At 37.5% G+C, this 13,423-nt stretch overlaps 1 protein-coding gene and 1 long non-coding RNA gene across 2 annotated transcripts; one reads left to right on the forward strand and one right to left on the reverse strand.

Annotated features, from left to right (window-relative positions):
* Positions 1–318: 318 nt before the first annotated feature.
* On the forward strand, positions 319–6,931 carry LOC103717584 (uncharacterized). Its single transcript, XR_015975254.2, has 5 exons — positions 319–668; positions 1,619–2,041; positions 2,133–2,595; positions 5,917–6,401; positions 6,516–6,931. It is a non-coding gene; the product is annotated as an uncharacterized LOC103717584 (long non-coding RNA).
* Positions 6,932–7,726: 795 nt separating this feature from the next.
* Positions 7,727–8,682, reverse strand: LOC103717583 (uncharacterized). The gene has a single exon (XM_008806031.5). The coding sequence runs from the start codon at positions 8,541–8,543 to the stop codon at positions 8,052–8,054; it is 492 nt and encodes a 163-aa protein (XP_008804253.1). The 5' UTR covers positions 8,544–8,682; the 3' UTR covers positions 7,727–8,051.
* Positions 8,683–13,423: the final 4,741 nt, after the last annotated feature.

The raw sequence follows: 13,423 nt of genomic DNA on the forward strand, positions 1-13,423 counted from the left end.
GAGGAGGAGGATGAGGAGGGGGGAGGAGGAGGAGGCAGAGGCGGGGGGTGGGGAGGTGGGGGGTGGGGAGGGTGGGGGTAATTTAGGAATTTTTAATTTTTTAGGGGTGTCCTTGGCAAATGGGGGGGGGGGTGTAGAGAGTATTTAATTTTTTTTTAATTTTTGGGGGGTGTCCTGAGCAATAGGGGGGGTGTATTTAGAACTACCCAAATTCCAATCTATATTCTCACGGCAATACATTGCAATAGCGGGTCGATTGACGCGCAATTGTCGTAAATCGATGCGCGTATGAGACATGAGGATAGAAAGGGTTTGAACCCTATAGGGGTCGGCGGTTCCTTCTCTCCCGCCTCGACCACCTCCTTTTGTCTCTCCTTTTTCCCAATTTTTTTTTTTTTTTAGGGTTTCCGCCATTAAACATTAAAGAAGCTACAGGGGAAGCCGTCCCCGGTTCAAGAATGCTATGATTCGTTCCTTGCTGTTCCGTGTTCACCATCTTGGAGATTTCCATCTTTTGCGGTGTAATCTTCTTGCTTCTTCCGGAAAGAGATGAACTCGGCCATGGCGTTAGCGTCGGTTCCTGTGGCCTTTGGTTCCCTCCCAAAAATGAGTACTTTGGGCTTTTTCTTTGCCCCCATCAAATGCTTCTTTTTGGGTTCAGTCGTCAGGTTATTTTTTCCCTTTTTCTGATTGTAGGATGAAGCTTGGATACGGGGTTCAAGTAGAAGAGATGTTAGAGGTCTCGGGGTATAATTTGCCGATAAAAGCATGGATAAGGGGCTTGCAATTTGCCGATAAAAGGATGTCAAAATCCGAGAAAAAGGATTATGTTGGAGGTCTTGGGGTATAAAGTATAAGTAGCAAAAGAAACTGGTTTGAAAATATTTAACATCAAAAGTCCAAAAATATTAACCTTGATAAGGGATATTGATGCTATAGAATATTTTCATATGCTTTTCGGTACCAATTATTAACCTTACCCTTCGACGACAGCTTCCTAATGATGAGTATCTTTAAGAGTTCAGCACTCTACTAATACTTGTGTTTATCCTGTTTATACTTGAGCATATTTCTCATACTCATTTGGTCTTAGAATAAGTTTATTTTTCCTTTTTTTTTTTTTTTTTTTTGAGAAGAAAGATGGGCTATTCATCAGTTCATTCTGGAGCATGTATTTCTTGCAAGTTACAAGTGTCACATGACCTATCCTCTTATACTGGATACCTCTATGATTAGTTCAGTAAAACCATGAATCAGACATCAATATCCCTGGTCAACAAAGTTGAACCAATACCTTCCTGGAGATTCCTGCAAATAAATGCTAAGTGCCATTGTCTCGTGCCTGTTAGGTTGCGAGGGAGCTTTCAAATTTAGTATTTCTTTCTTTGAAGTATGTAATTTATGAACAAAAGAAAATCTTTAATCCCTTTTTTGGTTTGGTTTATAGATTTTGCTCAGCTGATGCTGACCCTGTCATATTTGTTTTAAATTGCATAATTAATAATGATACCAGCCAGCACTGTGCTGTTCTGGTTATCTGATGAGATATCACCTTGTTTTTTTCTCCCATTATTTATTTTGCCAGTTTTAATTTTCTTTCAACTTGCTCTCTCTCCAGACCTGTACTCTCTGCACTTTCAGCTAAGCAATATGCTATATGGGATCTCAGAATGTCATAAATCTTGGTGTTCCTTTCCTTGTGTAATAAATGCGATGGCTGGCCAAGCTGGTGGACCTGAGAAACTGGACATTGATGGCATAGTCAGTCAACTAAGAAATTTATCAGACAGATTTTCCTTAACCAATTAAGAGTTTCCCATGGACCAAAGTGATGATCAACTTTTGCCCACTTGTTGTTGAACTCCCTTGGGCACCTGCAAAGTATCTTTGTATACCACTGCTGGCTATTATGTCATTAAGTGAGATGTCATACTGTGCTCATGAAAGGAGGATGGTTCTCGTACCCATCCCCTTTCTTTCTCTGTTTGCTATAGCTGGAATCTTGAAGGATACAGCAACAGAACTTTCACTAGATCTCAAGGTTTGAGTGGTTTGTTACCTTTGTATTGTTTAAATCATATGCATTCCATATCTTTATTTTAACTATTTATTTTATGCTGTTTCTGGATTAGGAAGGAGGATTTCCAGGGCATCTACTTTTGATTGTAATTTTCTTTATGTTGCTAAAATTGCCTAGCCCATATCATCCATACTGGGCGCCTGATCATTCCTCATTTTGCAAATGGTGTTATGGAGGATTTTCTGGTTAGCACTGTGGTATAGAGTAAGGTACGCCATATCGGCCCGAATCAAACAGTACAAGGCGTACAGTACCGTACTGGTTCGGTACCAGTATTCGGTTATGGGTGGCATACCAATACTCGATATGCCAAAAAAATTTCGTACCGTACCGACGTTGTACTAGTGTGGTACCGGTATGGGTTCAGCACCGAGACGGTGAACCTTGGTATAGAGTGCCTCAAGGGACACGTGAGATGGCATTGGAGGAATCTGTAGCTGACAATCTCTCTGAAGAAAAGAAATAACAATCTCTCCTGCAACAAAAGCAGTCAAACAATTGCTTTTTTCTGACAGGTAAGTAGAAAAGACATTTTGGATTTCTTCTTCTCTAAAGTAATTAATCATCTCTAAAGTTGTCTGTTTTTGTTTTACCATTTGATATATTTTGCCATTCAACCAGCTTATTAAAGTTGAGTTTAGGATATCAACAAGATTTTATGTTGTTTTCTTTTGCTTGATTGGAAAGAAAGTACCATACATCGTGCGAGTAGAAAGAAAAGTACCACCATCTGAGAATACAAATTCTCACCGCCACATCTTTCTAGTAGTTGAGTCAAGGACAATGCTGATGAACATTTAAATATGGGCATAATGATCGATTCTTGTTTTAGCGATGTAACTTATTTTTAGGAGAGAAACCAACCTTCTTAAATCTTGTAGAGCATTTATTCAAATGGTTTTTACAGCAATTCTCTTGCTTATTAGAAATTAATTATCAGCTGATAGTAAAAACCTATAGCAAATTGGTTTTTGTAATTATCAATCATCGCTATATAAATATTAACTACTAAGGTGTCTATTATACATCAGCAAGGTGAAGTAGACTATTAAACTGTGGATCAGAGACAGTAAAATGGAGACTTGCCTGTAAGCAGGCAGGAGGCTCCTTGATGGCAAAATAGTTATTCGGTTACAATGTAAAACTTAATTCTACCACATAAGAACATGGAGTAACGAGTGAAGTTGAAGGAAATCAGAGCTACAAGTTGTAATAGGCTGGGGTCAAGAATCAAGCACAACCTTGGAATCAAACTCTGAGTTTCTGAAAATGCATCTAACATCTGAATGACTTGGGTTCTGGTTATGAAGCTTATGGAGATGGGGTTGAAGAGTAAATTCTTGCAATGTAATTGGTGGCTATGTGCAAAATCAGTTTTAATGATAAAGCTAGATCATCAGGAGAGTCTAATGTCTGTGAAATTTAAGACGAAGCATGTGTTTATCAAGTTTATCCTGGCAGGAGATTGTAAATGCAGTTTAGTTTAGGGTCAGTGCAAACTTTATCCTTCATTTATATTGTTTAGCCCAAAAGATAGAGGGTTGATTTTGGGTTAATTTTGTTGCGTTTCTAACACTTGACTATGAAAAAAATCATTATAACCAATGACAGCCAGGAGAAATCTAGGGGACACTCATGAAGAACCTGATGCAGAAACCTAACTTAAAATACCAGAGTAAGAAGGCTCATGATTAGATAGCAAATTTGATCAGGCTTCTCAAACTGATACCATTTGGACGTTAGATTTTCCAATGGAGGAAAGGAATCCTTTTCTTTATGCATCCAATTTTCTCTCCACAAGATTATTATCTTTCTCCATATAAGCCCTCTATCATGCAAAATTTTTGTGAACATGCCGCAGATTGGTTCCAGAGCAGCTACAACTTCAAAAACTTTCACAGATACGTGAAATAATCCTTTTACCATTTATTTGAAGTGCTGTAAAAATAGTAGCATATTTAACAAATGACAATATCAACTGAAATTATGTGAAAAAGATCTTATAGTACCGTCTACCAATTTTATTCATCAAGGTTGGTTCTATAATTGATCAGTAATCTTGATGAGTTGGTGCTTCTGTTGGTCTAGTAGAAGGGGAAAGATTTTAATTCTCTACCTGTTTCCTCTTGGCAGGATTTGCAGGAATTAGTAATTAATATAATAAATGAAATCTGGAGTACCGGGAACCTTCAAAGGAAAAGATATTCCAATTGATAGGTGCTGCAATCACCTATCCATACACAAGCTAATGCTTCAGTTCACTGCATATGCCAAATTGTCACATATTCATAAGGGATAGTTTGACTGTCATTTGTATCTTGTCGTAAGTTGATTACTAGATAATATATCATGTGTTAGCAGGTGCTAAGAAAACTTGAGAAATTCTGATAGATTAATTCTTAAACACTTAAACTATATAAAATTGGTTTAATCTTCTAATTTTCAGTTCCAAAAATAGTCCTAGTTAGATTTCTTTTTAAAAGTTAAAACATGCTAGACTTATATAGAAGAAGGAACTCTAAAAACTTCTAGAAAGGATATCTTAGTATACATTGGACTCTAAGAACTTTCAAGGGAGGAAGAACATACATTTTTGGACCAAGAGTTAAAAAATTATTTTCAAATGTTTCTGGAATTTAGATTTTAGTTAAATTGTCTGAAATGTAAAATCTTTAGCAGCCAGTGCATTTGCATATGCATTATAACTTGTTATATAATATAATAATATATAAAACATTATTTAGCATTCTAACATTTTGTTGTAATGCAAATACTACATGTTATTTTCACTTGTACTGCATTAATTAAAATACTATTTTTTAATAGTATTTTTTCCAAGTACTATGAAATGAACTCTAGGCTGCATCATGCTTTTGTCGTCGTTGTTGTTATTGTTTTCTTTTTCTTTCCTTTGGCGTGGGTGAAACACAATGATAGGGTGGTTCCTCTGACTATTTGGACATTCTTTTTGTTGATTGAATAGTTCTGTAGGTCCATGCTCTTATAGGTAAAAGTGGCCAATTACCATTCCTTTTTACTTACATGTGGCTGGGGTCTACAAAAATGAGATGCCAGGTTGGGCTGCAGAACATGAGAGGTGTGTGGTACATGGGGTGTAAACCTACAGAGATGCACACTAAGCAATGCTCTTGGTATGTATTTATGACAACATTAAACCATGATTTGCTTTAATCTACACCATTCTTAAGAGGTGCTCCCGGTGGGAGGTCTCATCTCTTTGTTACAGCTGAATTCCTACTTCTCAATATCGTTGTCCTGCTTATCTAATTAATAAAATCCATGCTTTTTTGAAAGTTCATCATCGTTCATGCCTCTTAGCTCTGTCCTTGGGCAAACCTTTTTCAGCAAAGTCTTAAACTCATGCATGAAGTGTCAGCACAGCTTTAGGGGCCAAATATAGCATTACCTGAGGGGTTTGTTGTCATTTTCATTATTCTATTATGAGCAGAAACCATGTTCTTTAGCATCATATTAGTTGTTAGCCCACCTAACCACTTGACGGTCACCATTATTAATGCTTAGTAACCTCTCCGCTGTTTACAACAGAACACATCCTCAAGGCTGGAGGCCTGTTGTTAAGTTTTGTGAGTATTAAACATGAAACCTTTTTTCCCCCTTTCCAAGTGCACAACCAACAAAGTGCCAACTTCCCCCCAAGGACTGAGGTTGCTCTCTGTTGGTACTGTTCAACATTGTTGCATTTTTATAACCTGTATTTTAAATCTCATGTAGCTTTATTTTTTTGCCCTCTTCATCTACCCAATAGAGAATGACACTGTAACAACATCTAATTTGTTGCCTGTTTCATTTGATAGGTAATAAATGAGTGGTGGGTGGATGGACTGTACTTAAAAACATGCTTTTGTTAAATTCTGCTGGGAGGGGCCGACATACGACAGCCCTATGTCAACATGTTGTTCACGCAGATTGTGCATTGAAATTTCTTTCTTTGCGAACTGTATTTCTGAAGCAAGTATTAAGTTTGTGGTTGCAGAGATTAATTGTACCAAGTTATTCAACTCTTGTGAAGGAGGCTTTGTATTTGTGTATTTGGGCATCACTCATAATGTAGAATGTCTATCGAACATGATGAGTTTAATCACTGATTGTCCATCTGATGGTGACTTGCACTGGCATGCTATATAATTCTTGATTCTATGCTCAAGGATATCACATGTACATGCTCTCCCACAGTGCTTGGTAGTAAATTCTCTTGGTTCTTGTCTTTGTAGGCTAATGCCAGCATTAGGCGGATTGGCTCCGGAATCAAGTCTGAAGAACAAAACAGGCCGCCGCTTAGGTATAGCTAGTTTCTACCATGAAGCCATTTGATTCATATATATATATATTTTATCCACCTCCTGTTTGATACTACAGACTGATTGACAAGTAGATCAAAAATGTTGCCATGCAGGTCCAGCTTGAGGATCCAGGGCAGGAAGATAGCTCCGTCTAGTGCGAGGCTATCTATGGGAGGCATCTTCATTACATTTTCTAGTAAAATTTGCTGCCTTGGAAGAAGTATTGCCTAAGATGGCATGACTTATCTTGTTTAAAAGGGGATTTTAATTCAGCAGGCATGACAAGGGCAATGTAAGATCTTCATCAGAGTCAAGAGATCAAATGCATGTTAATTGGTGGTAGGTCTAGTAGGAGCAGGCAAAATTTTTGGGAAGAATGTTGATGCAAGCAACACAGAAAGATGCATATCAGCTCCTTCAACAAGGACGCATCACCTAATTTTTTGTGTGCACATGAGATTGTTATTTATTTCTGCATATAAATTCACTTTGATTAATGAACATGAGGTCCCATGCAGGACCATTTATATGTGACATGCCGCTTGGTTCCATGTATGGTAGAGTCCACCTTCCTTGTGATGGATCTTTCCTATTCTTTGCCATGTTACTGCAGCATTATTCTAGGAGCATGTGCACGTCGAAAGATTAGTAGTCCCTTTACCATCTTGATTTTTCATGCACTCTCCACTGTTAAATTAAGGCTTTCTGATCAAATAAATATTGGAAAATGAATTGTAGCCTCTGGGTCTACAATTTGGGGAAACAGAAAAGAAGAGAAAAGGAGTCACGAGTCAGATCTAGGGGATTTTATCTAGTGAAATTTAGGGGAAATTGAGGCCTACCTCTCGATTTATTGCCATGAGAAGAAAGATTAATTGAAACTATTTGCAAAAGCCTATATTTCAAATACAAATGGGAATAAAGCCAAATATTGAAAAAGAAAAGAATAGGAGAAAAGAAGCTGTTCCAATCTCATTCAGATGTTTACCCTCTATTTCCCAATATTTGGCAAATATCTCGTCAGTTGGTTCATTTCCATTCATTTCATATATTCAGAGGGGAGAACGGCTCTGCTTATTGTGAAACATCTCATGTGGCTCATCATACCACTGGCAATCTATGGACTTCTATTGCCGACTGCCTCTTAGAACTTATAGTTATGACCATTATCTGATTTCACTGGATGTGTTTATACTCGGATAATTTTGAGTTGCATCTCTATATTCTATACCAAAAATAAGGAAAAAAAAAAAACTCATCATACTATCACGTAGAGCATTTACATTGCAGAATTTGCTTAAACTGAAGAAAATAAATAAATAAATAAAACGAGACCATAAACGGCACATTCAAGATTTATAGAAGAATTATTCTTGCTTCCTTGAAACATGCTAGATCCGAACAATCTAAGCCAATTCAACACCGGAAGACTGCTCGAGTTTGTAACTTCTATAGTCTTACGTGCTCTTTATGGATCTTCTCCAGCCATAAAGTGATGAATTATGACAACATGACCACATTCTGAACCAACTCGTCTATAAATTCCTCTTACCACAGCAAGATCCACCTCCGAGAAACAAAAAGAATTTAGAACAAATGAAGTATCGAACACCACCAAGCCCGACCTGACCCAAAGCGGCCCCCCTTCCTCACTGCTCTCCTCTCTTCCCATCATCGAAATTATTCGCGTAGCTGCATGAATCATACCTAAATTTCTGCGTGGTTGGCAATGTGTTCGATCCGACGAGCTTCCTGAACTCCGACCGCACCTTGTAGAAGACATGCCGCCAGGTTCCCTTGCTGTGGCACCCGAGCATTGCCGTCTCCTCTCCGTTCATCTCAAGATCTCGGGCGAAGGTCGGCTTCCTCGAGAGGATCCACCCCCACCCCCAATCCCACCACCTCCTGAGAGGGCCGCCGGCGAACTCCCCGATGGATGGCATGGACTTGGACCGCCTGAAGGCCCACGCGCTGGAGGCTGAGGACAGCGGCTGGATCTTGACAGAGAAGGAGGAGATCCTCCTCCTGAGGCCTCCCACCGGGGCGTCCTTCTGGTGCTCTTGGGAGATGGGGAGGTCATCCTTGAGGGGCGTGGTGGGGAAGAACCTCTTCTTTTGAAAGTTTCCGAAGAAGGAGCTCATGGTTGGAGAAGAAGAGAAAAGAAGGAAGAAGACGGTGACTTCTTCTCTTCCTCCTCACGTTGCTCTTGTTGTTGGCTGTAGTACTTAGAAGGAGGAGGAGCAGAGAGGGAGGATGGCGAGAAAGGAGATGGTGGTATTGTCATGTTTGACAGCTCTGGGACAGGCTGGGCTGGTTTCATTGGTGCATGGGGGTGGGTGGGGGCATAGAAGTATATTAGAGTTTAGTATATCAAAAAAAAAGTATTTTAGAGTTTTGTTCTTTTATTAAAACCTTTCGTTCTCATGGTGGAATCTTTTCGGCAATTTCTCAGACATGTCATCTCACGAGAAGTTTGCACAAAATGGTACCTTTTCTTTTAAAAATTTAGATTTTTTTTGATAAAGCCGAATTTATTAAACCAATCTAATAAAAATACATCCTCAAAAATAAAATATATAAAAAATCAAAAAATTATGCAACAATCCATAAAATAGTTTTTATATGGTTAGCCATGTAAATTGCCGTCCAATCAGCCTTTCGCTTTTATGTAAATATAGGTGTGGAAATCGGTTTCAAGAAATGGAAGGTTTGTAGCCATCTAATCATTGTTAATGAGTTCCTTTCAAAAATAATATAATTTGACTTTCGATATATAATAATTCTTTTCATGTATGCAACCTAGCTATTGGAACCATTATCTCGAAAAATATAATATCATCTAGTGCCATTATTTTTAATAACAAAATCCGCCCCACCAAAACCACCTTTATCCAATTACAATGCTTCATAGTCTCCTATGCATACTCGCACCTTTGGATATATAACTTTTTTATATCAGAAATTTGGTGCAGTGTCCTAAGCTGCAATTTGATCAAAACTAGTAGATCCAAACCATTAACACCAAGATCAAATGATCTGGCTTATAGTTCTATACTTATTTATTTTTTTTGAGAATAACAATGAACATGATATAATGATTTGTCGAACTCCAGACCTCTCCACCGAGGAGGGGATATCAACTAGTTAGGTTAAAAAAATAGTTGACAATTGAATTAATTTGTTCATGTAGTGATATAAACTCTAATCATATAATAATAAATAATATAATTAACTTTTAGTAGAGGCCCTATCCTAATCATTTTGTTTATCTTAGGTGACACCATGACTCCTTTTATAGTGACATGCAAGCATCATGAGTGATATTGCCCTTAATTATATCCAAACTCGAGCTTTCAAGTTTTATGATGATGGTAACTTAATATTAATCGAATCTTTGTTTTTTCTCCAACAACTCACAGAATTTTGAAAAAAAAGAATTATTTGTATGTACCCAAACAATCAACAAGTTGCATTATATTTTTTTTAAAAAAATCATAGCATTATTCTAACTTCTTGTCAATTTTTCACTAGAGTATTCTGATTGTTAGGATTATCATTGCTATTCTTGCTAGTATTTATTCTAACCATATGTTACATTGTATTGATAATATAACTTTTAAAATATCTCTAAAATAAGTTATTTATATAACCTTTTTGATTTGATTTAGACTTTTTCTTTACTAAAAGTTGATCAGTAGGTTAGCTAATGCAAGCAAGTCACCAAAAAAAAAAAAAAGGAATAAGTGTAAGCGAGCCATAGCAGTCACTAGTCTGAATAACCTACTAATTTTTTTTATTAATTTTTGAAAAGCATCGACAAATAGTATCCTTTACAAATTTTTGATGCTGATTTTTAATTTTTATTCAACCTTTTCGTTTGACGGATTAATTTCCGGCGATTGGAAATACTTGGCCATGCCAATTTTGTGGCTTGATCAGGGCCGGGCATGCTAAGGCTAGAACATCACGAGAAGTTTGATTCAAGAACTCGTTTGGATTTTTCCGCCAAGGAGAGAGCCTCGCGAGAATGGGGCCCACCGAAATAGCTGTCCGTTGGGAACAATCTCTCCTACTCTTCGTCGGCTATTTTGCTTCCTCTTGCCGACACTTTTCTTTGGTACAGAACGAGGGCCTATCTCAAGGTCCGGGTTCCACATCAACCATCTTTTTTCCTGGGGCTCACCAGTTGTTTGATGGGTAAAGTTACGGAACGGGAGGGATGGTTGTTTGATATTAAGACCACATCCGCATTGTATGGGACTTTTTCGTGACTTTTATACACAACTACCCCTAGGGATTCAGGATCCTGGAAGTACTCTCAAGAGAATGCGGCTGCTTCTTCATATTCGCCGACTTTTAGATGAATACGATGTTTTTCGGGCTACCCATATCTTCAGAGAGACCAACAACGCTGTGGACTGGGTGGCATCCTATGCGACTCATCACTTCAAATTTTTTATCTGGAAGAACCATGCATATGTTTTGTCTCTCTTGCATCTTCTTCTACTATCTGATACTTTGGGTTGTACTGATATTCATTGTATGTGAGCTGCCACTGTACCAAAAAATAAATAAATAAATAAACAACTGCCTCTAATGGGCTTGAGGAGGCTTAAGTTCTCATTAGGAAAATAATCATTAGCATCTGCTTGCAAGTAACAAGACGCAATTCATTTTGAAATATTCAGCAATACAAAAGAAGCTCCCACCAACAAAGCACGACAACCAATTGGCTGGCAACTTGGTTAGTGAATTTCTGAGAAGCTTGCGAGGGAATGTGAGGGGGCTCTTCCTTTCTCCTTTGAGTTCAGGTCATGTGGCAACAATCTTATGATCTCTTTAAACCTGAAACGATGAAGAACTTTTTTTTTTTTTTTGGGTGGCCGCCGTGATTTCCTTCTGAATAGCCAGTTAATTCGTACGAATGAAGCATTATGTGTTTTCCTGGAGGTAAAATTAGCCTCGGCCGATGCAAATGTTGTTTAGTGTTCTAGGTTCTAAAAGACAAATTTTGTTTGGCAACGCCCTTGGAGAGCCAGAAATATTTTTGGCCTTCCAAAAAAAACTTTTGAAATATATAACGATGTTTAGTAAAAAATTTGGAAGCTATTAAGTATGATTCAGGTTTCGATAGAAAACTATGATGGTATCCAAACATTTTGAAGGAGTCTTGCTCCTCCATGTTTAATTTTTAATCTCGGTTGGGTTTCCATATTCAAAGTCAACTATTACAAGAAAAATAGAATATATAGTAGCGGTGGCAACATTAATTTTGACATGCACAATAATGAACAACTAGGACCAACCAAACAAAAAGCATACCATGTGCTGTGCTTATATTTTTTGGTGCAAATGCCACGTGAAGTGAAGAAAAGACACTTATGCTCTGGAACATCTAGAGCATGCTAAGTGGAGACATTGCCTTCTGAACCAAGCATGTTTATAGAGAAGTCAATAAAGCTACAGACTGAATGGCTTTTGTGGCTAATCATTCTGAAAGAGTTCTCTAGATTGGTGAGAGAGAGTTATCTAAAGTACTCTATGACTTGTTATATTTTAACTTTTTTAGATGTATTTGTACTAGAATTATATGAGTCATCCGTTATAGTTACAAAAAAAAAAATACCCATCCCGGTCTTTGGCTTTTGGCCACCCAAATTGTGACCTAGCATTGTAATCTAAGATGACCCATTTTTAATCTTGGGAATTTGGCAAGGCTCATGCAATTAATCAAGGAAGAAAACTTTAGTAGCATGCAGATGTCACAGAACTTTTACAAGAGCTGCGCAATGCCAAGAGAAAAGAGAGCTAGGGAAAGATCACGCATGATCTATATGTAAGATTTAATCTATTATGCTGGCCCATAACTTTGGTTACTTTTTTTTTTTTTTTTGGCCGGAACAAAATGTTTTTTTTTTTTTTTTTTGCTGGAACAAAAGGGGAGAGGGGGGTGGCAACCCCCACTGGCCCTCCTGCTGGAGAATGTTTGATACGGGTGGACAAATTTTACTCATATACTCCCTACCCGCAGAAAACCTACCATTCTGGTGGAATCAAAGCCCCGTTCCCACCGTGCTACACCTCGGTGGTACTTTTGTTACTTCTTAGGAAAAATATTTCCAAAGGGATTGGATTTTCTTTTTCTGAGTCATTGTCGGCATATTTTTGATTGATAAGATTGCTTAGAGAAGCCCTTTGTTCTATTTCTCCCGAATGAAAAAAACCATTTAAGGTTGGTAGCATCCTAAAACCTAGGTAACACTACCTTCATTTTTAACAAACAGCAGCTGCTTCACTTGAGAAAACAAAACAAATCTGGATCCGAGGAAGGACGAGCTCTTTCATCAATAAAACCTTTTTTTTCTGAATGCTTCTACACAGTATATCCGTCCATGCAAGCGGACATAATTCTAGTCATATTGAAGTGAAGTCCAAATATTAAGTATTTATGTGGTTTGTAAAAAAAAAAAATACTGGAACATTTTTTCTAAAATGCTGGTGCCTGGGTATATGATGCTTGACAAAATAATTTTTGCATGTTTGGTTGATCATAAAAAAGTGGCATATTATAGAGTGACTTATATTTCGTTGAGCGTACTTTTCTAAAAAAAAGTATGTAAAATACCTGTTATATCCTTAATAAAGAAAAAAACTTTACCTCATTTTATCTAAAAATTTAAAAGCACATTCGAAAAAAAAAATACCCCAATTTCTGGCCGATAAGAATTGGACTTTTTCATATCCCATATGAATTTTTTTTTCATAAATATAGAAATCTTATTCCAACAAGAATGCTGCTTTTTTTTGATATTTTTTTTTTTGAAAACTCCGACCAACAAATATGAGACCTATTTTTATTTTTTTCATGGGCCATACTTTCCTCCTCCTTTTCTCACGAACCAAACAAGTCCTGAGCCTTTAATCTCAAACCTAGGCTCTGATGTGCTCATTTCAGTGGGCAGGTCAAGTCGAGAAAAATCGTCTTAGAAGGTTCAAACTAATAATTATCCGGAATAATTTA

The sequence above is a fragment of the Phoenix dactylifera genome, chromosome 2, assembly GCF_051530095.1.
Source record: "Phoenix dactylifera cultivar Ajwa chromosome 2, Ajwa_hap1_PhDact_Kaust_v1.1, whole genome shotgun sequence".
Taxonomy (NCBI): Eukaryota; Viridiplantae; Streptophyta; class Magnoliopsida; order Arecales; family Arecaceae; genus Phoenix; species Phoenix dactylifera.